The 27026-nt window shown below is 46.0% G+C and overlaps 1 protein-coding gene across 5 annotated transcripts in view; it reads right to left on the reverse strand.

Annotated features, from left to right (window-relative positions):
- Nucleotides 1-1202: 1202 nt before the first annotated feature.
- cadm1a (cell adhesion molecule 1a) overlaps nucleotides 1203-27026 on the reverse strand; it is a 196091-nt gene continuing 170267 nt past the window's right edge. Inside the window, exons 9-12 of one of the 5 annotated variants that reach the window (XM_035527612.1) lie at nucleotides 25799-25879; nucleotides 18434-18466; nucleotides 4278-4406; nucleotides 1203-3392 (exon numbers count right to left, since the gene is read on the reverse strand). In XM_035527612.1, coding sequence (XP_035383505.1) covers nucleotides 3274-3392; nucleotides 4278-4406; nucleotides 18434-18466; nucleotides 25799-25879 — 362 coding nt within the window. In that variant the 3' untranslated portion in view covers nucleotides 1203-3273. Of the gene's footprint in view, nucleotides 3393-4277; nucleotides 4410-18433; nucleotides 18467-25798; nucleotides 25880-27026 lie in introns of all 5 variants that reach the window. The other 4 variants (XM_027005613.2, XM_035527613.1, XM_035527614.1 and 1 more) reach the window with 4 other exon arrangements.

Here is a 27026-nt window from a genome sequence, read left to right on the forward strand (position 1 = left end):
AATCCAAAATCACACCTCTTCATAGGCAGTTATACTTTTTTCATTGTTTCATCGGAACCATTTTTTTGGATTCTCTGTACATGTGACAGACAAAAACAGAGGTGCTTAAAACAACAATTTAGCACAATGCTGTGTTTCCATAAAGTCCTATGTTGAACTGTTCAAGTCCTCAAAAAACACAACTGACACACTTAAAATAAGTCTAACATAACACATTTAACAAATTGTACACAGGCCCAACCAAACTAACCATCATATCAATGAAGTGGTATCATGGTTTTTCACATATGCAAAGGTGGAGAATAGACTCTGAGATCCTGTGTGAATGGAAACCACCAAACCATTGACCAAAGCTGAACAAAGCTTGCTAAGAATAAATCACACAACCTTAAATCTGAACACAAACCTTTTAGCTTTAAGACATTCTTTCTGTACTGTGCTATAAAAATAATGGGAAAATACACAAAACAAAACTCCTTAGTTTTTAAATAACAAAATAAAGCCAATATGACAGTGGTTCTCTTCCTTGAGCCCATTTGTCGTATTTACACACAGCAACCAGCAGGGCACAAATGATGAAGTCTAAACTAAATTGCACAATGTGATAAGGATAACTTTTAACTTCACGAGAAATGCTTTTGGCATCTCACCACAAGATCATTCAGTCCCCTTAAAGGGTATTAGCTTTTGCCCTCAGGTTTAGACCAATCTGCTTGTGCTTACATGAAATGTTACAGTAGAATGTTTCTGAAAACAATGCCCATCAGAAGTGGAATTGGCCAATCTATTATTGGTTTAAGTTTGTTTCACAGCAGGATGCTTTTTGTCCACAGGCTGATATGCACTGGTTAAAAAACAAACAAAAAAAACAACAACAACAAAACAACAAAAAAAACCCTGCCTCTTCCAATTTTTTCATTTTCAGTCAGACTTCATAAAACACTGGTGAGTCCACAGACATGTCTGATCTATCTGATACTATAAAATGGCAGCAAAAGTTCAATATTTGTCTTTTCTGTTAACTTCAGCCATAGAGTGTTATACGCAGAAGGTGTCAGACAGTCCTAGTTAAAGCAGAGATAAGCATATATATATATCTGAAGCTGATCACTTATCCTTTATATATATATATATATATATATATATATATATATATATATATATATATATATATATATATATATATATATATATATATGTGCGCCAAACCAGTTCGGAAAGTTAATCAAATCTATTCAAATCTAGTTTTCAGTGTTAAAGGAGCTGCACATGTGGTTAAATAAGCATCTCATTATTGTTTATGATGCAAGCCTCATTCCCTGTAAGCTTGCAGGGTTCCTATTCGTCTGCCTCAACCTCTTCTGTTTGTTCAGCACCTTGTAAGAACAGCGATGGTGTTCCTGATATGTTGGAAAACTGGGCTTAAGAGCCAAAGCTAATTCATGAAGCTCTTACAATCACTTATGGACCTTAAATGTAAAACCCTTACTTGTAGCTCCTTTAACTGAAAAGCATTTGCAAACATCTCACTTTCTCAATGCAAATTCACCTAAAATCAAGTATGAATATGTAACGACTGCCACTCAGAGGATTATGTGGTTATGTTCAATTGAGTTGACTGTAGTTAGTTGCTTTGTTCAGTGGAAACTGCTACAATAAATCCTGCTTCAAAGCATGATGACTGAGTTCGCCCAGTTTGTTTAAGATGATATTGTCACCTTTCAGATATTTTCTGCCCTGCTAATGAAGCTAGAGCTGCCATATACATATGAAACGTCACATTCAGGGCTCATGTACATCTGAGATCAGTCTTTATCAACATGTAACTGCAACATGTACATTAGAGTACATATTTTAGCTGTTAAAGTTGTGTCTTAAGGTAGTATAATTATAAATTTGATTAAGAATTTTAGAATATCCATCTGAGAAAAATAAAAACAAAAAGAACAAAACATGGCATTTGCAGTTGTATCCTACACTGTCAAGTCATATATACTGAAACCAGAATCTAAGCCTACTAACAGACCAACAGTTTGCTTTGACACAAATTTAGGTAGTCAGATAAGCATGTGCTACAGGACCATCATCACCAGCTCAGGTAAGCTAAAGCATCTAAGTTGAAAGACAAACAGCATTTTGACATTTTTTTATGTAATGACAACTTTTTTTGTCATTATGGATTTCTTTCAAAAAACAATCTCTGCATGAAAATGACTAAAAAAAGAAACCCTAAGACATCATTATACTGAAAGAATAAATCCCACAAAGGCTTTCAGCTCCATCTAGCTGAGCAGAACCAAACAGCACGTGTATGCCAGTGCAGGCCTACACCTGCGCTCCACTGCAACAGTGGCCATGCTGCAAACGTACTGGCACATGGAATTTGAAAAATGAATTGAGGAAAAAAGGGAGGAAGGAATAAAAGCATTCCCCAGTAACGCAGACGGGCCTGTCGCCGTAGAGACGGGTGCGGTGCTCAGGGTCAGCACACTTTCTCTATAGTCTTAATGTGGAGCGGCCTGGGCGGGTCTAGGGACGAGTGTTGGGAATGGACCACGCTTTCGCCCTTCCTTGTTCAAATTGTTAAGTGCACAATGTTTAGGACGTCGGACGCGCAGGTTCTGGAATTGCCAAAAGGCTTCAATAATGGCGTGGCAGGATGTGGCGTGCTCACAGTATCAAGGACAGGAGCTGGAGAGATTTTGGTTTGCAGGAGAAGAGCTCGATGCCTACACAGTGCAGGGGGGTCTTGAGGCGCTGTGTACACTGAACCGCGCAGGGAATCAGACACTGTTAACAAAGGGAGGAATGGCGTGCTTATGGGGAAGTAAACATGATAGTCTCGTCGAGTTTCCGAAACAAAAGCACAGCAAGGAAAAGAAATTCGGAACAAGGCACGGAAGTTTCTGCACATGGTCGGAACTGAACAAAAGTAATACCAGCAATTTGGGAGGTGTTGAATGGTGAATCTTTCTATAGTGATATCTGCGTCATCTGGCAACCACAGCCCTCCCCTCCCTTGAGCACCCTTCCTGTTATCCCCACCACCCCTCCTTAGTCAAAACACAGATACCTACTGAGTTCTCAGTTGTCCAGGTAGCATTCTACATCATTCAATTCCCAAGAAGGAAAACAAACAAACAAACAAACAACAACAACCAAAAAAACCCAATAAAACAATCCCTAGTCTTAACCCCTCCATGCTCCGCCCCTCCCACCCGTAATAAAACCAAATAATAATAATCACACCACCACCAGCAGAGGTTTGCACTTTCAGATATAGTACTCCTTCTTCTCATCCGAATTGTTGTGCCCGCCCTCAGCATTGATGATAGCCGTGTCTGCGTCTGCTGCGTCATCTGCCCCTTTCGCTTCGTGCGTGAAGTAGGTGCCTGTAGAAAGTTCCAGAGAAATGCTTGTTGATAAAAGTTCTTTTTCTGGCTGATGGATGCAACAGGTGAATCTTAAAAAAGATTAAAGACTGCCTGGAGTAGCTTCTTTAATTCAGATCCAGGGTCAATCCCACAGATTTTAAAATGCAAAGGTGTTTAGTACTCTGTAGACTCCGTGTGTGTGTGTGTGTATGTGTGTGTGTGTGTATCTGCATGTGTGCTGCTTTTTATGTGCAAATGTAGCAGGCACCACAAACCAATTCCAAATGATAAAACATGAGAGACAGTTTGATTACAGAATACATTTCTGCAGCTCTCATCTGCAGCAGCAAATGAGGGCCATTAAAACCATGAAGTCAGCGCAGAGCGGGCAAGGCACATGGTTTGAGGAACAAGCCTGTTGATCATTTGGCTTGAAGTCACCATTAATTCATGAAAATCTATTCCTCAATTTCCATGAAAACCTCTCCAAATCAGAGATGCTGGAGGTTTCCATTTGGTTCGACTGGTGCTTCAGGATTAACCTTGAAAGTGTAACAAGGTGGCGGGAATAACCAACCCACTTCAAACTTCATTTCCGAGTGGTATTATTCCTGTCCCTACAGTCTACTGCTTAATAATGAAGGCAGTTGCCCTGATGAAAAGTGGGCCCACTTTATAATAAAAACCAGAACTGTGTGGAGTGAAGGGGCGCGGTCTAAGCCATAGGCCTCACTAGAGCCACAACACTTCCACTGCCACCCAGGGCTCCTCCTTAGAGCTGCTGCAAAGCAAAGAAAATTCTCAAAATAATTAGCAGGTCTCTTGACCTTGCCTTTGAAAGCGTGCCCAATCGGTATGGAGGGGCTGGGAGCTGGGGCAAGGGAGGGGAAGATGTCTAAGTACCTTTGTGTCTTGCGAAGTACCGTCCCAAAATGATAAGCAGACAGAGCATAGCGAAGACCACGACGGCCACCACCCCTCCGATAACGGCGTGGTCCACTGCTCGTTGGGCTCCTGCTCCAGCTCTGGAGTCTACTGGGGCAAGAGTACAAACAATTCCACACTGTAATACCTTAAAAAAAAGTGAGAAAAATAACATAACACACACACACACACACACACAAAACATGGACGTAGCAGGATTCTCAGAGGGCTATGCTCTTCAAGGTGTGTCAGAAAGCAATTTACATGTGTCATAAGCAATTTAGAATCTGCGTAAACAAAGTGAACATAATCTTTTTGGGAAAAGCTCTTTCTGTTATTTTTAGGAAAGTTAAAATCCCAACCAGCAGATGAAGACACAAGCTGCTCATCGTAATGGGTGTGGCTTTGCAGTGCAGTTGTTTATTAAAAAACCTCTGTGTTACGGTCCCGAAACAAGAATGCCTAATCAAGCTCTGAAGTCCTTGCTGGAAGATGAACTGTTATAATAAGTTTAGCTTTTCAGTTACCTTTACTGCAGGCGACACTTCACAATCACATGCTGTACAATGAACAAAAACTGTGAAGCATGTTAAGCATATTTGAAGCATCTTAGTCAGTTTTGAAAGGTGATACTGTTAGTCATATCATTAGTCACTGGAAGTGTTAGAAATGTTTATAAGAATGTTTATGGATTAAGCTTTGTCGACCAACAAGCCTGATCCATGGTCCAGTTGAGCTGTCCCATATGAACATACCTCCAGAACTGGACCTAAGTGCATCTGTGAGACCCAATGATAAACAGCTAAGCATGTGACAATTCACTTCCAAGGAGATGATGTTTGGCTTAAAACTTCTATGAGAGCCCCGTACTACTACTTAAATGAATCTGAAATGCACTTTACCCTCAAGGATAAAAATGTGAATCATTGGCTATTTTTAAGAAAGATTTATACCACTTCAGCCCAAGAACAAGGCAGGCCTCTGAAGCGGCACACCTTAATGATATGTGAAGTTTATTGATCAAGTGTAGGGATCCATGACAACCCAAAGTTAATGCCGGTTTGTGGACTTGATTGGTTCTTCACGGTGCAAAGGAGGAGCAAAATTTTTTCATCAATATCTCACACTCAGTTCGGAAATTAAAGAGTTTGGTGGAAGATAGGGAGAGAAAATGGATAGGAGACAGTGCTGTAAAGGCCTCTAACATCATCTTCATTGGGTAGACACACATCCAAGCCAGTGCAAGGCAGTTCAAGCTCAGTGTCATATCACTGTGTCATATCACCGCTGAAGCTCTCATTGGTGATATCAAAGGACTGAAAAAACACGAATCAAACCCTGTCTGACAGACACATCTTCTACTGCATTTCAAAGTCTAGAGACTTAGCTAGCTAGCTATATATACTAGCTAGCTAGCTATATATACTCTTCTGTCACCACTAGCACATAAAAAAATCCCACACAAGTCTAGATAAAGGACTAACACACAGGAACAGCAGTGACAGGGAGAGGTGTGTGAGGTTTTTTTTTTTTGGGGGGGGGGGGGGGGGGGGGGGGTGATGTCAGTGTGCCTGAGTAATCCAACACTTGGTAATCCAGTCACGGGAACACAAGGAGTTGATCAGCGCTCCCTGTTTACTCACTGCAATCTCCCACACTCATCTCTAGCCTGGGCCTGGGAGGTGTGGGGGGGGGGATTCCTGGGGGAGTTCAAAAACAAAAACGGCAGGCCACAACTTATTAGAGGAAAGCAAAACAAAACAACAACAAACAAAAAAAAAACATGGCAACACATGGTGGTGTGCTTGTACAACATCCCACCCAATCTGACCTCATAAACGTCTGGTGTGTGAGGATGGGAGCACGGGGAAATAATGGTGTAGTGCTGGCTGCCAAGGCCAACCAAACATTACTTGATAAACCTAATAGGTTATTTTTGACTTCGAATTTACTTTTTTCCTCCTTCTCCAGGCAGACAGCGGATTCAATTAAAGTCAGTGGGAATCCGCCTGACACCCAATTCACTCTTGTCAACGAGGAGGTAAAGACGTGGTTTAACACACTTTCCTATTAAGATGTTAATGTGGACTGGGCTCCAGCAGCAGTCCAGAGGGGGACGAAGGGATAAACAGAGTACGGAGATGTCAGATCTCTTCTCTCGACCCACTCCCCTGAATCACTTCATCCGTCGCCGGCCTGCCAACCTGACCAGGGGGCTTTGTTAAATCTCCGGCGGGTGCAATGCCTGTTCAGGTCGGTCTCTTTGACCGAGTGGACTTAATAGTAATTAACATAACTTAACAAATGGAGTGAATGCAGGGAGAGAGGACTGTCTGTTCCCATCCAGCACCGGGTTTTCACTACTCTCTCTCCTTCTCTCGGTCTTCTGGCTCCCTCGTTGCCCTCCTTTCCCATCTCTCTGAAGATAAATGGAGGGGTGTGCGGAGTACAGCCACAACAACGAGGCTGAAGATTGAAGCTCGTGATCATGCCGCATTACACAGGTATCCAGAGCCACACTTAACACAATGACTGAATTATAATTCAATAAGGGTCCACTGAGCCAACAGTTTGGGTAATGCGTAATTTGAGAAGCAGATGGTTTAGAAGTGAGTAATTCTCAAACAACCACGTCTAATCTCATCCAGCCATTCTGCCTGCAAAATATTCAATAATTCAGAAAAATTGGCATCTTAATGAAACCCCTGAAATTTGCTCTCATCTCAATTGACTAGAATGAGTCATTTAATTACATGTATTGCATACTGCTTATGGATGAATCATTACCACAAACAGTACTCCTGTTTAACATTTATGGCTGCGAGGTAAGAGACTGCATCAACCAGTCACTCATCCCGACTGGATCAGAGGAGAGAACAAGAGGAGAACAAGCACTTCGACTGATTCCTACAGCTTTAAATCCAGACATACAGTGATTGTGGGCTTTGCATCCCAGGAGCAACAACGCGGTACTATTAGGCAATCAATGAAAACTTCATTTTAGAATGTATTTGTATGATGATTTTTACAACAGGTGTTGTCACAAAGCAGCTTTACAGAAATCAGTCCAGGTCCAGGCCCCTAATGAATAAGCCAAAGACAAGGAAATCTCCCTGAGAGCTAGAGGAAGAAACCTTTAGAGGAATCAAGACTCCGACAGGAAACCTATCCTTCTCTGGTCGAAACAAATGAAACAGCAATGGATTAAGAAGATAAATAAAGGAGCATAATCATTAAGCATGACTATTCAGATTAATCAGTGAGAACCAATAAGTAGCTCTACTCAGAGTCTTCACAGGAAACATCTAAACTGCTTCGTGGTTATACAACATTTTAAACATTTGGCAGATGCTCTTATCCAGCTCAACATACATATATTTGTATGGTTACTTAGTACCTGGGAATCAACCCATGACCTTGGTGTTGGTAAGATCTTGCCATATCTGTCCCACCAGGTGAGCTACATGAGCACCAGTCAAGCCACCATTCATATGCTTAAGGTAAGGAATATAGTCATTAAAGAACAAGTTCCCAGTAAGCTGTGCAGTTTTGCACTGCTTTGCATGCCTGCCTGAGGCAGGGCCAAAGTCTGGTGATCTGGGATAGATCTATGAACTTAGGGTTTGCATATTATCTTTCATATTAGATATTTGATGATAGTTTCCGTTATAGTTTTAGCAGAAATTCCACAAGATATTTTGAAATGATGTTTGTCAATGTACAACTACATCCCAACAACAGTTCCAAATAAAAAGTTGCTTTCAAGTTGTGACCATGGGCAAATTACAATGACTCAACAAAGCCCTATCCAGTTGGCGGTTTCTAAAATCCTGTAGTGAGATAGGATTGCTGTGGACTCCTGGGGTCCATACCTAAGGCAACTGGCTACAGCATCGAGGAAAATGAGACAGTGTCAGGACCCAGTGCATTCTGAGCTCAGTCAGAAGGGTTATCTTAAGCCAAGCCCAGTTCAGGCATGAACTGGTGCATGGACAAGAAAGAGACTGCTAAGGCTAGATGAAAGGGGCTGTGTAAAATCAGATGGGTTTCTGTACTACCAGACGCAGAAACTCTACTGGACACAAAAAAACCTCTGCAGCATCAATAGGCATTTTAATATGACTAAAACGCAACGATAGCCCAAAAGAACCAAACTGCTAATGTACAATTCATTGACAACAGTCTTTCTGTAACTCCTTACACCCTTTTTGCTCTCATCCGTGTGGTTTTCAGACTTGCCTTCATCTGGTTCTCTGCATTAGCTTTTAGATTGAGTGGAAAATACGATTACTATCGCTTTGGGCTCTTTGGGGCATCCTCGTAAGCCGACTCACTTTTAGCTCACATACTGTGTAAATTCAAAGGGAATAGCAAAACTGTACTATGGCATCACATCAGTTGCAAAGTTTCAAACTAATGCTATTGGGAGTAAAATATGAAAGACGCGTGATGTAATGGACAAGACTAACAGCATCACAAGCCTCCACCAGTCCCATCAGACACCAGAACAAAGGGAAGAGGAAAACCTGATGCTGACATTTAATTCTGGTGTTCAAAGTCCATATGAAGAGAGCGGGCAGAGGGAGAGGTGAACAAGAGCAAACAAAGATGGGCGTGAAGCCGGGACCTGGAGGAGCGAGTGAAATACCAGCGGAAAAATCCACGGGCCCCAACGAAGAGCCCGGCTTGGCTCTCCGGGGGGTCTCAAGAAAAGACCATTGGGACTGCCGTCCCGTTTCTCTGACGATGGAGTTCATGTCTATCGGCCAGGAGACATTCACCCGAGACAATGAAGCTGTATTGTGGATGGGGGACTGGCTTGAGAAGGTCATCAAATAAATGCGGCAGTGCTTTCACAGAGCACATCCTCGGGCTCTCTGAGGAAACAAAAGGCTTGACCTCATCTGTGGTTGCAGTCACACCATCACTGTGCTCTGCAGGTGGACGCTGAGATAGAGAATGTGGAACCATCGCGTATTGATCCTTCTATTCTTGTCTTTTATCAGGACTGACATTTCGGAGTATTTTGGATCATAAGACGTGCCCTCAAAAACGTAACACCTTTGTCTTGACTTCAAGTTCTGAATGTCTTTGCCTTTTCAAAACTACACAAACATGGTTCAAGATAAGGGACAAAATGACAATTCAACAAAAGAGCAGACTACATGCCTGGATCTTACTGACCATCACACAGGATTACACTGCTGCCTCTGTGTTTTCAAAAGGCATGAACACGAAGAGGTGCTCCGAGCTGATGAGGAGCTTGACCACTGGTTGCAGTGCAGGCTGGGAGAAACATGGCACTGATATGCGTGCTTGTCCTCACTAAGCTAAGCCTGTGGCTACACTTGATCTTGTTCTCACACATAATTATTACACTTCCTCTGGATAAGACAGCTGTTGTTTTATCACTCTGGATTCAGGCAGTCATTGCCCAGTTCTAATAACTTTTGCAAATGAAGCTCAAGGAGCAATAGATACCATCCTCCAGTGAACAATCGACATGGACTTTGTTAAAGCATCATAGCTTGCTGTTGGTGCCCTAATGTCATAACTACTTGTTTCTTTCTAGCTTTTATTTATTTTTGTTATTTAAATGCACCTGCCACTGCTAATGGATTCTGCCTAAAGCAGGCCATTTAAAACAGCACATTAATCACATTTACATCATTAGGCAGGCACTTTTAACCAGACCGACTTATATAATTAGCAGTTTGCAGTATGTGTGCTTCCTGGGAATCAAACCCACAACCTTGGTGTTGCCAGCACCTTGCACTACCAGGTGGTCTTTAGAAAAGCGAGAATCACACTGCTTGTTTAAAAAAAAATGTGCTTTAAAGAGTTCTAGTTAATAAAATAATTCTGGAAAAAGTCATTTTCATTGGTTACATCACATGATCTGCCCCTAATTATACGGAGGTATTTCCTCTGGGGAAGCATGGCAAGATATGAAACTGAATAAAGATCTGGTGCTTCAGTGCTCCTTCAAATTCTAAACATGCATAAGAACTACATGATGAGCAATCACAAATTTTACTTTTACTTACAACACTTGGACTTCTTCCTGATAACAATGCAGATATGCTTCCTCACACTGTCCTTACAAGACAACATTGTTTTTTTTCACACTGCAGTAAAACCCCCTAATCAGATCTCTCATTAAATACAGCATCATTTAAACACAGATTCTACATCAAAATGCTCCTTTGCTGGACACACAAAAGCACAAAAGCTGATGTAATACTAAGGTGCTAGATAAGCTTCCGCTGAAAAGACCAGCAAAAATGGAAGATTTCAATCATTCCGACGGATCACACGGAGGCACCGTAAAAAGGCCGCTTTACTCTAGCAGGCGTGTTTGGACTTTCAAAGACAACTGAACGGCTTGGGCAATTTCCTTAATTGTTCTCTCTGGATACCATTTCCATGATGGAAGGAAATAGTGACTCCGTGTGCAGAGAGGGACTACTCCACTGCACATTACTTATCCCTTGGCTTAAAGTCCACTGTTATTAGGCTAAGCAATGAGTAACATTAACGAAGTCTGTGAAAGGAACAGTATATTTTTAAAAAAGGAAGAGAGGGGCTAAAAGGCGTATGCGGAGGACTGATACTGTACTTCCTAGTAAATGGCTCTCTAGGGCTGGGTGGGTAAATTGTGATTTCTACCGAAAACGTCAAGCTTCTGCTGAAAGGATGGCCATGCATGTGTGCCCACAGGCTAGCAGAGCCCATCACACTCACTCAGGAACAATCAAATCGACAAGAAGGAAATGTCGACCCTTAGGGCAACAAAAGTGTCTCATTTCAAAGGATGTGTTGATCTCCGAGACAGGAGATCTTCTAATTGGATCCTCTAATCTTCTAATTAAGCAACAGTGATTGCCGTTGTGAGCAGAGTGTGAGCAGACTGTAATGAAAGAGTGCTGCTCTTGGGCCTGTGGGCAGATGGATGACAGATGTGTTATTACAAAGCCTGTCTGCATTTACCTGTGTCCCTTCAGCCCAGAAGCAGTCCTATGCCTTTGTGGGAATGTAATTAAAAATCTCATTGACCCAGTCTTTTCCTGTCACTTCAATGGGAAACTTGTGTATAAGGTTTGATTCCACTGTACCCACTTAAAGGTAATCGGTCTTTATGGGTTCCACTGTGTCAATCTGGACTTGACTGTACTTTCATTGAGGTTTTTAACTGAAATGGGAACTTGTGTGTAGTTGGAGAAAATGAGTGTTAGCAGTATGTCACTCTTTAAGCAGGCTACTCTAGCTATTCCAGCCTGCAGCACTCTGAGCAACTGACCATCATTCAGCCAAGGCTATAACATAAGGCAATCAATGTGGCAGGCAAGCAACATTAAATCTTGAAAAAAACAATCCAGAATGTCTGTAGTAGGTATCCCTCACAGCACTGTACATCTGCGATGTGTGAAAGAAAAAATCTGTCCCAAGATGGCATGCATTTCTGAAAATAAAAGCGGCATGAGATCTGAACACAAATGGAAATAACAATAAGGCTCCCTTGAGACAGCTACTTTAAGAGTAAGTGGCCCTATCCTCAACCCCCTTTTTGTTCAAACAAATTGCAATCATAATTAGTGATTACACTAAAGCATGGCCCATTGTAGATGACAAATACTGGTTAGATTCAATTTAATTTCCACTCAATTTCCTCTGCCAAAAATCTCTGGAGTCATTCTGAAAGGTTGTTGGTTAAAAATATTAAAAATCTAATTACCTCAGCAATAAGGAAATCTGATGAGGGCTCTTTTAAAAACAAAAATACTACAACAACAGAAGTCACCTTCCTCCGATTTTCAAAAGCACAGCTCCTCCTTCATTTGACAATTTAGGCATGAAACCATAGCAACAGCAGACTCGTAGTCACACAACAGCATTATGGGGAGGAACCCATTACCGATGTGCATCGTTTCTGAGCAGTTTCAAAGGGGCCAGGCCCTATCCTTTATGTCTCAGTAATATGGTCCTGCCGAGAAGCGGAGGAGAAACAGTGAAGCCATAACTGACTTAGCTTTTGAGTTGCCCTTTTCCCTCCTCTGTGTCTGTTCATCATCCCCTCCACGCTGACCGCTCCTCCCCGTTAGCCGCAGCCTGGAGCTTTGTCATTATTGCCAGCCATGGCAGCCCCCACAGAGTCGTATTTACAGTACACAGGGGCGGACAGAAGCAGGCCAGGAGGGGTGACAGGAGGCAGGGGAGCAGAATGAGGACAAGCCTTACAAGCTGCTCGGACTCCACGGGCTTTCAGCTTGACAGGTGTGCCTGAGGACTTCCTGAAGTACCCAAACAAGGGCCACATTCACCAGGCTTCCTACCCCTTTTCCTTCTCGTTCCCGAGTTCGGAAAAATCTCCTAAATAAATGGAATGCAAATCTAGTCCAAGGTCTGCTCCTTTGCTTTCTCTCTTGTTTGCCCTTCAAATGTAAGAAAACCCTTGGATTGCCAAAGTCGCTTTGTGGAGCGACTTGCATCCACAACAATCCTGCATTATGCAAATCTGGGAACAACACGTCAAACACAGGGGACCGTGGTCGCCCTGGTCGACAAAGAAGCAGGGGAAGTGAGGTTTGTCGGAGCTAATCTAGGATAAGATGTCCCTTCCAGGGAGCCGTACCGAGCCAGGAGCAGGCTGGGCCTATTCCTCAGACCTAGCCATCGTTTCCCCTGAGCTGCGGGATCAGTTCTAATTCTCCTTCCCGGTCTCCTGGAAACCAGCGGAGCAGCTCAGTGCGGGCGAACGCTCGGTGCAGCCGTGGCTGGTGTGGGGGTTCGTGGTAGAAGGCCGCCCTCAATGCCCTCCCCACCATGGCGGTGTAAACCCCTCCAGGAAGTCCACAGCCAGCCTTGCAGCTGCAGCTGGAATGGACAGAGTAAAGTGTGGGTAGGTGCCTGGGGAGAGAATGCCGCGAGTGAGGTGTCAGGTCACGTGTGGCTTTTTTCTCAAAATTCAGGCTGCTTTGAGGAGCAGGGGGGAGTGGTGTAGCCCTCTCCCAGTGGGTAAGCTGGCCCCTGGTGGTGCAAATGGAAACCTTTGGCCGGTGAGTGGGTGGAAGCCTGAGCAGGTGCGTCTCTATTACAGTCTTCACATCAAAGGCAAGTCGGCTCTCCACGCCACAGTGCGGGCTACAGAAAGAAAAAAGTTTCCTTGCTCTCAACATGGGGCTTTTTTTATAGCTACCGTGACAGCAGGGAAGAGTCTCTGGGTATTCAAACCTTTTTTATCACCCATCTGACTTTCAACCAGGGAGTCTTAACTGATAATAAGGGACATATAATTTCCAGATAGAGAAAATTAGAGAAGTAAAACAAAAACTGCACTTAGCATCCACATTACGCCTGGTAAGCGGTAAAGGCTTGAGAAGGACATATCCGTGTGAGGAAGTGGAGAGAAGGGCAGCAGTAATGAGGGGAACGGCTTGCGCAGGCTGAGGCTGTCTGCAGTGGGCCCTGCAGCTCGGCACGGTGCTTGTGCAGGCTGCTTTCGATTCCCGATTAGAGAGGAGCTCTGGGTAGGACCGAGCCTGCTGGGGAATCAGCTCAGTCTCTGGCCAAGGCTCACAATCCTGATCCAGGCTGAGCTCACCACATCGGCCCTGAATGTACTGGCCCAAACAGCACGTAGTGGGGCGGCGTGTTTGAGTGTGCGTGTGTGTGTGTTTGTGTGTGTGCACGTGTGCAAGCTCTCTCGGTTTATCCTCTCAGTCTAATTACTACAGCATATGTGCATCACCTGTGAGGTGCTTGCAGGCATTCCTGAAGGCACCTCCCACTACGGCGTCTCCGCCTCCCGCTCACACCCCGGCACACGCAGCATGGCTGATGGCGCCGCCCCCCGCCGCCCCACACAGCCACTCATCAACCTGTGAAAGCACACGCCTGCGCTTGTGAAAGGGGGCTGAGGAAGGGAAGAAATCCCAGGCTGAAAGAGAGCACAGGGTGGCCACCTCGGAGGGCAGGCCTTGCGCCCGCCACCCACGGTGCCACGGCTGCCGTCGGCTGATGAAAGCCCCGACCGCGGAGGCGTCCGCGTGAGGCGATCTGTGGATATTAAAGGCGCAAAACTCTTCCGCTTCACCTGCCGCCGTCCAGCTGAGAGCAAAGTGGTCATTATCCCGCCGCATTCTGCCGAAGCACTCCCCGCGGCTCCGAGTCTGCTCAATTATCTCCTCGGCAAGCGCGCTTGGCCTGGCAGGCGCGTTGGCAGGTGTGTCCTTTTCGACGCGTCTCGCTTCTCTGCATAGTGGATTAGCACGTGGGCCGGGGTTCGACCCGCGCCGCCGCTCCGGGGCTGGAGGAGGCCTGCCCTTTCCTGGGCCAGTGTATAGAGGCGGGATGCGGGACCAGACGGTGGTCTCGCGAGACGGAGCAGGAGAACAGTAGTTAAAGAGGACGTTGTGGCCCCAAGCAGCCTGTTCTTGGCCTCTTGGCCTTCACACCAAGGCCCTCCCATCGGGGAGACGAGACTGACTGCTTTCATGTACTTGAGAAAATGTAGCAAATACGCATTCAGGAGATCTCTACAACATTTTTAAGTGTTCTACCCATTATTAATGTACAAACAAAGCAATTGCACACCCTGCCATCAATAATATCCCCACCCCCAAGTATATATGACCTCTGTGCATCAAACATCATGTCTAAATTTCACTGTCAACCAGCGGAACTCAAGGCTCTGAAAGCACAACATTCCAATATGGGCAGGACAGGAGCATCGTCATGGCGACAGTTTTGAGAGGATGAGGGAGAAGCAGTTAACACTGGCACTGGCAGCATGTAAAACAGCTCCGCATCAGTGCCGGCTAAGTTCATGTCAAACAGGGGCTTAGATTTATGGGTGAGAAAGGAGAGAAGGAGAGGGGGGGGAGAAAAAGAGGGAGAAAGAGAGAGAGAGAGAGAGAGAGAACGAAAATCTTTCCATAAGCTTCTGCCTAATTTTGGCTTTGCAGCCTTCTATTCATACGTTTCAAAAGCCTGCTATTCATTTTATAAGCTTTGTTTCATTAGAGAGGACTGTCTCTTTAGCATTGAAAAGACAAAATTTTAGACATAATTCATGAATTGGTATTATCAAAGTTGAAGCAGACATTTGGTTAAGCTACATGGAAAATGAAAATCAATTTTTTCATCCTGTATGAAAAGGAACTATCAACCTAACTGAAATGAATTGAGAAACAGAAAAGGAAAGTTTTGCGCCTTATAATTGTAAAGTTGAACAGCCTTGCAAGGCAGTCAGCTGGCACGTAGTCATTTCCTATCCAACAGGATCTCTGGCAGCGCCCACAGCAGCGTCTTCATGCCCGACTTCTTACTGGTGCACTTGCTGTCTGGGTACTTAAGACACAGATCCCTGCAACAGGCTGAGATGCACTGGCCCCCGTGTTTACAGAGCTTTTAGCTCACTCCCCTGTGCTGAACAAAGGATGATGAAATACCAAGAAGTCATGAAGTGTGTTCAGTCAAGCTGTTTGGAAATGAAGAGAGCAAAGAGACAGAATGATATGTGAGGGAGGGAGGGAAAGAGGGAGAGAGAGAGAGAGAGAGAGAGAGAGAGAGAGAGAGAGAGAGAGAGAGAGAGAGAGAGAAGGGGAGAGATTTTCCAAAACATATGAGCAAGCTCTTGCCACCAGGACTCATCTGGGTTCCCACCATTTTAACGGAAGGATTGCACAGTCTCGGCCATTTACAGTTTTGAAAACACTGTGACAAGATCTTGTCCAATCAGGCAGGGATGCAGAGAGCCTTTGGGTGTAGTAAATACTGCACATGCTGCTTGAGGTGAGCGAGAGGAGCGATTAATGGTGGCGCGCGAGTGCCAGCCTGTACAGCTAGTGGATGACAGGGACTCTGACATGCTGATAAGGATTTGATCTATCTGACCCGTGGAGCCATGTTTCTCCTCACCAGCCGCGTGATTCATATTCCTGCCGCAGCTGCAGTGAGCGGGCACCTCGCGCCAAGCCCTGCCCCGACGCTGTTCCGGCCGGGGTTTCCATCCCTGTCTCTGTCCTGGCAATACCCCAGCAACGCTCAAATGGGGTTGATTTCTGTGGTAATGCACTGGCTGCTCTTCGTCGCTTTCTGTTCCACTGAGGAATCTTGCCCACTGTGCCCCCCCGCCCCCTCCTCCCCAATACCACCCCCACTCCCCCACCCCGCCCGACATCGGCTGAAAACCTCACTTATTCCTCGAACAGCTTGTTGCTAGGCTACACCAGAGAGAGTAAAAAAAAGACTGTTATCAGAGAAGAGAGGAAATCTCCCCAAACATTGAAAGTAGTACACCCAAGAAAATAAGATGGTAAACAGGGGTATGTGCTTGAGCTACAAAACAGGAGCACATGAAACGGACACTGGGTGACGAGATGCAAATGGAAGATTGTTGGGAGAGGGGCAGGCGTGCGGCTTCCACTGCGCACATGCCCCCTTCCCCTGGGCGTGAGGCTTGGCTCTGTAAACAATGAGGCTTAGTTCTCGACAGCCATGATATCATAAGCTCGCTGGCTGCACTGTGAACGTTCCCTTTTGTGTGTGCTTTAGCGCCAGATCAATACGACACTCCTGCTGAATCAGAAGTGTGAAATGGTATTTCCAACGCCAACGAGACTCTTAACATTACCAGAAATGCATGTTTGCGGCAGGTCAGGACATCAATTCCACAGACACATTAAAGAATAGAAAAGCAGAGCTGACATTTTGCAAACAAGACATTTCATGTCCATTGCGGTAATAAGGATGGAAGGGTGGGGGGACTGTCCCTATGACTAAACCCCCCACCCCCATCTTCTGGCACAGACTTATACAAACTCTACAAAGCCGTGCCTCAGTTACACAGAGATATGAAACAGTACATTTAAAACCACTTTCCACTCTGTGATAAAAATCTAATTTCACCTTGTGTTCTTTCAAGTCTAAAAGCCCTTTCTGTAGCCTGGAAATTGCTCCAGATTATTCTGCGGCTTCCAGTAATTCCGCATGATACATCAGTGGCGGGCACTTCTAGCTGGGCGATGCGAAGGCTGCACTCGTGACATGGCATTTGGAGAGGCGGTGAACTCTTCCCATGGAACAATTAGAGCCTCCATCCAAGAGCCACGTCCAAAATGAGGCCTACTCATGTTTACCCTTCACACACATCACTTCTCTATTATGCGTGTACAATAATGGCTCTTGCCTTTAGGCACACCTCTTGCATAGGCCTTAATCCCACCACCACCATCCCCCTCAGATGAATCAAAGAAACACAAATCCCCATATAGAACAGGCTTAGGCTCCTGCTTCAAAATCAGAAACAACATCTGTGTGCGCGTGGAGTGCAAAGAAAAGTGCCACATGAAATACGACTGTGTTAATTAAATTACCTGAGGCGTGTCATCAAGCAGAAAGACGACATGATTGCAGACTATTATTGAATCCCTTTGTACTAAATCTTACACATTTACACAAGCATTTACTGCTGTGAGGCAAGATAAATAGAGTCATGATGAAATAGGAAATATTCTACCAGTATTGTAAAATATTACAAAGCCTGTTAGCAAATGGAATTGATTTGTGAGCAGTGGCAGCATACTGAGTGCGGTAGAGTGCGGTAGAGTGCGATGCCATCTGTGTTTGGTAGCGACGATGGGGCTTTCTTCATTTTCTTGGCAAAAAACACCCATTTGGACATCATCTAAATTCATGAACAATGAGCACAGGCAGATGAAGGCCATGTGATGGGAGCAGCGTGGTGACTCATGAGGTGACCTGTCAACAAGGATTTGACGAGACTCATGCAGGAGGATGGATATGTGATTGGGCCTGGAATTACCAGGTGACCGCTCTCATTAGCGCTCCTAGATGGAGTCAGCGGGACAGACGAGGGATGGGAGCGCGCGTAACACAAGGGAGGACACGTCGACAGGACGGACAGACGGACAGATGGACGAAGTGAACGGACAGTCGTGTGTTTTTAACATTTAAAAAAAATAATTTCGACCCCCGCCACGTGCAACTCAGGCGTCAGCGGCCAGGGGGCGAAGGGGTGGACGTTCCGCCGAGCGGCGCGCTGAGATCCGCTGGCGTGCGGCGCCAGGCATGCTGGGCTAGCACAGAGAGAGATAGGAGGGAGAGGTACCAACCGTGAGCTGCGGATTCAGTGCTGGGCGTAGCATCTGAGCACACGCGAAGAGGTGAGGCGGGCGCAGGAGTGGCAGTGGGAGGAGGTGAACAGGAGTACGGCATGCAACACAAAACAAAAAGGGGGAGAAATGGGGGACGGGAGGAGGACAAAACCGAAACAATAAGCAAAGCATTTAGAGGCAATTACACTCAGCTAAGACCTTGCAACAAGCCCACAAGAAAAATAAATAAGTAAAGCAGAGAGAGAGAGCACACACACACACACACCCACACACACACACATTAACCGACAGGAATACAAACAAAACTCATCGTACATTAGACTAAATAGAGTGTCAACATAGCGCAGTCGGCACAGCCAGGAGCCAGCATGATCTTTCCTAGGCAAACACAACTGAGTAGTTCTGGAGTCTTGCACACTGAAAGGCTGAAATGGACACACTTTAGAATGATGGTGTGCTATGAACTGCAAACTACTGATCGTCTCCCGCAATTGCAGCAGCGATATGTTGTGCCTATGGACCTATCCGTGCATAAAGGCAACGCTGACAGACCATAGAGCTTCTTCAGATACCTTCCCCTTCATGAGGCATATTTTTGCACAGCAAATAAAAATCCATTTTTATAAAAAATTTTAATTAATGATTTTTTTTATTAACAATTTCAGAAATTCTCAGGTTTTTAATATGCGGTATTACTTGATGTTATTAATCATATTTAAATCAAATGTGAGGCCGCAGACATTTTACATATTGGTTATTTACACTTGCTTTTCATCATTTTTATGCATTAGTCTCAGAACTCTCCCTGTCAGCAACCCCCCCCCCCACCCCTTTTAATGACCTCCTCTGAAATGTAGAGGCGTAAAGTGCAGGAGCCCACCTCGCCATGCATTACCTGAGGGCACAGAACACTTCAAACACACCAGGAGAGCTTCTCTGCAATGCGGAGGTGCTTGTTATGGAGGTAGAGAAACACGAGACGTGTCAGCTGTCATTGGCGTCGGCGGCGGCGTGGTGCATCAGGCGAGCACCGTGTGCCCTGCACCCCCCCGCCTGTGGGATTAACCCCCGATCTGCTCATAAGCCCCGCGCCCGGCTTTGATGGTGCAGGTGCGCAAGGACCATGCCGCCCCCCCGGCAGGTTGGCGTGAACCGCTCACGGAGCGGAGGCGTGCTGGATAGTTAGAATCCGGAGCACACCTCCCCATGGGAGACAAGGGCAGCGTGTGCCCGCCGCAGCCAGCGAGATGAAACCCGGCGAGCGCATCCTGCCACTCGTGGAGGGCACGTTTTCGTTTTTTTTCTTTCCTCTCTCTCTCTCTCTCTCTCTACCAAAGCGGCCCGTCAGGTGACATGGCTCCCCATGCTGTATCAAAGGCGGCTGCCCGGAGCAGAGAGTGGTGCTGAGCATGAGGACACGGTACGCAGCCGTGAGGGGCGCGGTGCAGGAGCCAGGTCTGGTCCCGCTTCCTCTCTCAGAGTTCTTGGAAGGTCTGTGCTAAATCTGTGCCACTGCAGAGCTTGGAGCCCTTGCTTCTCCTACAGCCCTGCTCCCCGAACCCCGGATCGATGGCAGGAGACCCGGATCAATACATCCTCTTAGGGTTCACAATTAAAATCTTCCCCTCTGTTCAACAGACACCTCGGAGCTTAATCACTTGAGGAACCCACTGGTATACCACTATGGTTCGGAGCCAGGGTAAGGCCTTGCAAACTGCCTCCAATCCAACAAGGGAAACAGACGGCAGTGCCTCTCCTGCTGTTGCTGTTCTTTGTCTTGGTGTGAACCCCAGCACTACCGTGTGGAGATTACCTTTGCTATGTGCAAAAACAGAGACGAATAGCTGGAGCCTTTGAACGTATATATTTGGAAACACGGCAGGCAAGCCGGTCGAGGATACGGGCTTGGAGAGAAGCACGCACAGGTGAAAGGGGCTGGGGGGTGGTTGTTCAAAATGAGGAATAATATCTTTAGGTTATGACTTGACATTAAGAGGAAAGAGGAAAGAACAAGATGCCAGCCACTTTACGCTTGCTGAGATTGTCATCGGAGAGCTGATACACCAAGCAGAGGTGTGTGAGGAGGGAGAGTGGGGGAGAGGCGTGAGGTAGCTGGCCAGGTTATTTACTGCACAGCCCGGGACAGGAGAAATATGGAAGATCCACTCCAAAGTAGGTATTACAACCCACTTGTCTTCCAACCTTCAGTCAGTTAATGCTAACCCCATTACTGATGAAGGCAGCAAAGGTGGGGGATGTGGGTGTGTGTGGGTGTGGGGGTGTGGGGCGGTGGCGTGCCACGAGGAGACGCTCACCCCCTTTATCCAAGTGCACGGGTCACCGGAGGCGCTGTCCTTGTCGACATCAGCAGCTGACATCAGCAGACATGACAGTAGGCATGCGGTGCAGTGGCTAATTGCAACAGCTTTGCATGCCGGAGGCGGGCGCGGCAGAACACGTGCCTGGTGCCCAGGGGAAGGACATGACTGCTGGAGCTCAGCAGCGGCACAGAGGGGCTGAAATCACACACACACACACACACACACACACATACACACTCACACACACTCACACACACACTCACACACACGGATATGCCCCAACAATACAGTGATGACTGAATTAGGACTAAACAAGAGGGAGAAAAAAAAACACCTTACGCAGCAATACCAGAGCTGTAAGGAAGCAGAGTGTAGGTAATCCTCATGAGACTAAACCACACAAATTAAGTGGTGAACTTTACAAAGCCGGCTAAATAAAGAAAGGATGAGGGTAAAATAAAAAGGTAAATACAAGTGAGAAAGTAGACGGACAGAAGCGCGTACTTAAGAAAACATAGCCTAGAGCCACAGATCAGATTTCACAGCGCTCGTATGAAGACTGTGGCAGCTGCAAAGTGAACCCAGATCTATGGAGCAGAGTACCAGTGGAGTCATAGAAACAAGCACACAGCTCCTCAGTTAGGAGTTCAACTTTACACCAAGTTTGGTGAAGCTGGCAGAAATAAAAAAGTTTAAAAATTGAAAGGTGGACAACAGGGTCAGAAATGAGGGTGGAAAAACATGGGATAGGAGGAGACTGTCAGACCAAAAAACTACAACAAATTGCGAGCTGGTGCTGTGAAGCTTCAGACAGAGTTTGGGGTTTTGACTTTGACGTTACAGAACAGGAACAGGTTGGCAAAATATAAACAGTTAAGAAACACAGGTAGGAAGAGCAAGCCAAGTTTAGGAGGCTGGTACACATGAGTTGGAGAAAAGTTCGAACAGACTGATGCCTCTTCCCATTATGCTTGAAGGTTGTAGCCAGGGCTGGACCAGGAAAGAGCTCATGTATGACATAATAACAGTAGAATTACTGAAAGGTGGTTTGCCAAGACAACTTCATTAAAAGGTTTCTTCACTAACCTAATATAACGTGGCTTCCCTGACAAATGGTCCTGTGATATTGATTCTGGCAGTGAACGAGGGAGAAGCTAAGGCATTTTGGCTTAAATCAACCGATACTCAAATAGTCGTGGACACTCCCATATGCCCATATCTGCTCTGTGCTTCATTGGCAGTGACTGCCCAGAGGTATGAAGCATCCATCATTCGGCCTCGACCCTGCCCACTACTGTTAATAAGCTGCAGACTGCAACAAACGAGCAGCTACACAGGTGAGTAATTCCGCACGCTGACAGCAGTGTGGTGATGGCCCGCCGATCGGGGGACGGCAAACCGGGACCCTTCCTAGACATGAGGAGCGGAGGTTGATGCACTTCTCTATGAAGTGGGCGTCCCTCTGTGTGTGTGTGTGTGTGTGTGTGTGTGTGTGTGTGTGTGTGTGTGTGTGTGTGTGTGTGTGTGTGTAGCTGTGCAAGCTTGCTGGTTCTGGCTAGGTTTGCTGATTACCACCAGCAGTCTTTATGACACCCATCTCTGCTTAGCCATCATGGCACGCGATCATGGCTTCCAGAACAATAAAGCGCCATATAAAAAAGACTTAGTGCAAGAATTTCTACGTTCGCATGATGCTAAGTGCAATAAAGTCCAGGGGATGGTCTCCGTGTGTTGCGTATCACAGCCCTGCAGTCGCTGTTTTCCCAGCGGTAATGTAATTGACCTTTAGTGAATTAGCACTTTCTCTGCCAGCGCGCCATCCTTTCCTGGCCTCACGCTGCCCAGCTGCCTGTCTGGGACCGCCAGAGGAATGCACTCCTATCTTGCTCGCAAGTTCTTGTGTGGGGCAATTCATTTGTTTAATTCCAAAATCAGTTTACCAGATGGTGTTCATGCCATTTAAATCCTGTCGAAGGCAGCAACCCCCACTCCTCACCACATCCTTCTACCCCCCAGTTTTTTTGACGGCTGAAATGAATTTATTGTCAACTCCGATTATGGTCTTTCATCAATTAAAACAGTGGCATGGAGAATTTTAATTCAGCTGTGTTTTATTAGTGGAGGACAGCATTTCATTAATAAACATGCTGTGCATTTGGGGCCGGCCATTGTTTGGGTGGCCGCCACTGTTTTGGTGCTGCCCAACCTACTCTAGTCATCCAGCAAATTGCTCTTTTTAAGGAGTCGGTTTAGGAATACACTTGTCATCTTTTTTGACAGCGCAATAGCCAAGGTCATCAGTCAGCCCCCGTATTTGAAAGAGAAGGAGGGAGAAACAGAGCTGGAGCTGAACAAGAATGAATGAGCACCTCTGTGTCAGTGCATTTCACCCTTATTCTGCTCTCTATTGTGGCTCTGAACTAAAAATTATGGGCAGTAATAAGAAAGTGGCCTGCAGTACAGAGACAACACAATGGCCGGAGTTTGGGGGGGGGGGGGAAACAGGGACATCTGTGAACGAAACGAACTCTGAGTCTGAGTTTGAAGTCAAACCCCTTTTTCAGTGCAGCTCAAAGCCAAATAACTGACAGATGGAGAAAGAGTAGAGAGAGAGTCTGGGGAAGGAGGGGTATGACAGATCGAACACAGAACAGAGAGGCAATGAGCAAGTGAAAGGGGGAGAGAGAGAGAGAGAGAGAGAGAGCGCACAAATGAAAAGGAGGCAGAAGCAAAGAAAGCAAGAGAAGGGCAGAGAAAGAGAAACGACAGTGAGAGAAACAAGGGGACAGTATGCATAAGATACAAAGGAAGGAGAAAGCCAGAGCTGCAATGAAAGAAAGCCGCCATCTTTGATCACATTTGCAAAAGCTTTTGGGGGGTTTATTAAAAAAAAAAAAAAAAAAAAAAAGGCACTCACAAAAATCAATAAACATCCTTTGGTGAGCTGTGTTTAGCAGTGGAAAAATAAGCAACACAAATAGCAATGAACAACGTCAGTCCCCGTTACATATGGCACCCAGCAAAGCCCCTCCATTTAGCCATTTATTTTTCAGTGTAAATGGCAATTTAGTCGTCTCTAAATGTCACCTGCTGAAACTGCAAAGCACTTTAGCCTTGTGTTAGAGCTTTAATAGATTTTTTAAAAGTGCAGTATAGCCCATTCCATTTCTTTCATAGCCAGTTTATCAAAAATGTATTAAATTTCTAAGTGGCCTCCACCCTCCTGGACCGATAAATTCATTTGCTGTTCCTGATCTATACATATCCCTCGAATGGACAAATGAAACCAGCCACTAGAGAGCTTTATGGCTGGGCAGAGACCGGCTTCCCATAGTGAAATACACAAGTCCAACAGGATGCACTTAAAGCTAAAAAGCCTGAAAGAAACCTCGTATAGAAGACTTATAGATCTGTCCCGTCAGGTCTACAGAAACTTTGCTACGGTCAGTGGCTTGGCCGGCACATGTTCGCCTATATTTTGCGGAAGTCGTTGAGAAACACGTCACCTGTTGGGTTGCGCTCACCCAGACGACGATTGCTAGCTGTGCTTTGGGAACGCGTGGCGCAGGAACTGATGTGAGCCAGATTGTTAATGCAGAGCTGGGGGGCGTGTCTAATCAGCATGCGTCACCAGTGCCTTCATTAGACGCAATCATGCAGCCTAATCAAGCCTGATTCTTTTTTTTTTTTCCTTTCTTGCCGCCTTTTACAGACTCGCCCAAATCGCCCGCGTGCGCGAGACGCCGACTACGCTCGCGCCTCTAGCTGGCGGCTCAGGCTCAAAAGTACGCACGCGAGAAAAGCGAGAGGCGCGTCCGCTGCACTGAGATGCGCGCTATGTAATATAAAGAATCGCCCCGAGGAACACTGAACGCGACGAGCGAAATGATCTCACTCGCTTGCTTCAGAGCCATAATTGTTATAGCCGGGCAAATCACATCAGTGGCTATTTTAGAGTCTGAAGCCAGCAGCAACACTGAATTCGCTTTCTATTATCCAAGGCTTTATTAGCTTGCTGTGTTCTTTGCCAGTGACGTGGGACATTTGGAAGGGGGGGTTCAGTGACTTGTCCAGTGGGACGCGAGGAGGCTGACAGAGACTCCAGAACACGGGACTCCATCAGAGCGTAAGTCGAGCCCCGAAAGAGCTCAGCTAATGGCCAAAACTAGAACTGCCAAGGCAGGGTTTGGAGGGTTAGTTTCACTCTGGGGCCTGACCCTGTTATACTGAGTGTAAATCATGTCTGCTATACACTACGTTTGCAGCAATAACATCATTTTGTGTTTTGTTTTTTTTTTGCTAATTTTTTAAAATTGATCTAACAATATAAACATAGAAAAAGCATTTAGTACAAAAGGGTGGATGGATATGAATGACATGCTGCTTGTGCACAAGCGAAGCTCTCTAACTGGGTGTAATCAGTGCAGCTCTAATGTGAGCTCTGAAAAAGAAAAAGCCAAATCCGTTTTCCTGACCCAGACCAGGACAAGACTTCCATCATTAAGTACTTCACTTGAAAATCAATGCCTGAATATGAACAGCTCAGCCCCGATCCAAACAGGCAACCCTGTAACTGTGATCAGTGCAGCTAGGCGGGCCAGCACAAAAACCATACTCTGAAAGAAAAGGGGAACCTGAGGCTGCTAGTGGCTGACCCCCACCAGACGGAGCCCTCCCTGTCACCCCTGAGGAAACACAAAGGGGGTCTGTAATCCTGGCAGCAGACAGGCTAGGGTACAGCTCCAGATCCTGATAAGATTAGGCGGCTAGAGGAGTGAGCGCGCGTGGCTGCTGGCTGCGAGGTGGGGAGTGAGGGAGCCAGGGCTCCCGCCAGCGCAGCAGCACGGGCCGGGCCACATATGGGAGCAGCAGCCACTCGTTATCAGCACAAGAATCTTATCAGGACTGACTAGCTACCCCGAGACCTCACCCCCCCCCCCTCTCTCTCTCTCTCTCGCTCGCTCTCTCTCTCTCTCTCTCGCTCTCTCTCTCATTCACACACACACAGCTTGGCGGACAAGCTTGTGAGGTCATACTATACCTTGGGTGATGCCTGGGAGGAAGGTGGTGGTGTACATGGTGGTAGTGGCTGTTGTGGGTATAGGGGTAGTGGTGAGGGCATCTGGATGAGAAAACACAACACATAAACATGACATACGGGGAAATAACAAAAGAAAACCAAACAAAATCAAAAATCAACACAATCGTGGCATATAACAGTGTATATTGTGGACCTGCTGTTCCATATATAAGAAACGGTATGTGTGGAGTGTTGAGTATTGTAGGGTAGAAGTGAATGACTGATTTAGTGAGGGTAAACGTTTGTCTGAGTTGAAATGTAACATGTATACTGTCACTCAGCAAGCAATTTACCTATTGTGTATTTAATCAAAATCTACATTTAAATAAACTTTAAAGAGTTGATGTGGCCTATTGTACTGAAATATGCTTCTTTAATGAAAAGAAAAAAGGAATAAAAAAGAAAACAATGACATGAAAAGAGGATGAGAAATGCTGTCAACAAAATCCAAATAGAAAACATGAAAATTAATAACAAGAGAAAGAAAAAAGAAAGAGGAAATGGATGCCCATGCCATGAAGGCACTTATGACAGACAGCTATGTGGTGCACCCACTGCTCCTGTGCATGTCCACACTGCATTAGGACCCGGCCATCCTGCTAGTAGGTGACACGCACGGTGGCGAGGGAATGGTTTTGACGAGCTGTGGGGCTAGCAGCGGCTGCGCCAGCAGAGACAACGCTAGCCGTGACAGTTTAGCATGCAGCCCCGTGTGTGGGGCTCAGCCCAACACCGCCAGCTGCGTACGGCCTGATCTGGGTTTACCACAGAGACAAACAGGCTGAACGTTAATGAAATGAGCAAAATGGAATGGGAGGTGTGGGCGTGTTGGGTGTTTGTCTGCGGATGAGCTCGGATGGGGGATGGACGTTGTTTGCCGCTGAGATAACAGGCGTGAAAAGTGACGCGGACAGTGCCACTGTTTGCCCAGCACATCCAGACAGGTACCACTGTGTTAACATCTGTGGTGAGGGAAATTGGCCGGCTGTCTCCCCTCCTAGCTCTGTCGTCTGCGCTCCATCAAAAGAGCTCGGTGGGAGCTCAGGAACACTTCCCCTTGCTAATGACAAAATATCCAGGAAGAGGGAATGTAGCCAGAGATGGTGAGAAATGCAGAGAGAGAGAGAGAGAGAGAGAGAGAGAGAGAGAGAGAGAGAGAGAGAGAGAGAGAGAATGGGACTGTTGTAGA

This window comes from Electrophorus electricus, chromosome 6 (assembly GCF_013358815.1).
Source record: "Electrophorus electricus isolate fEleEle1 chromosome 6, fEleEle1.pri, whole genome shotgun sequence".
Classification (NCBI taxonomy): domain Eukaryota; kingdom Metazoa; phylum Chordata; class Actinopteri; order Gymnotiformes; family Gymnotidae; genus Electrophorus; species Electrophorus electricus.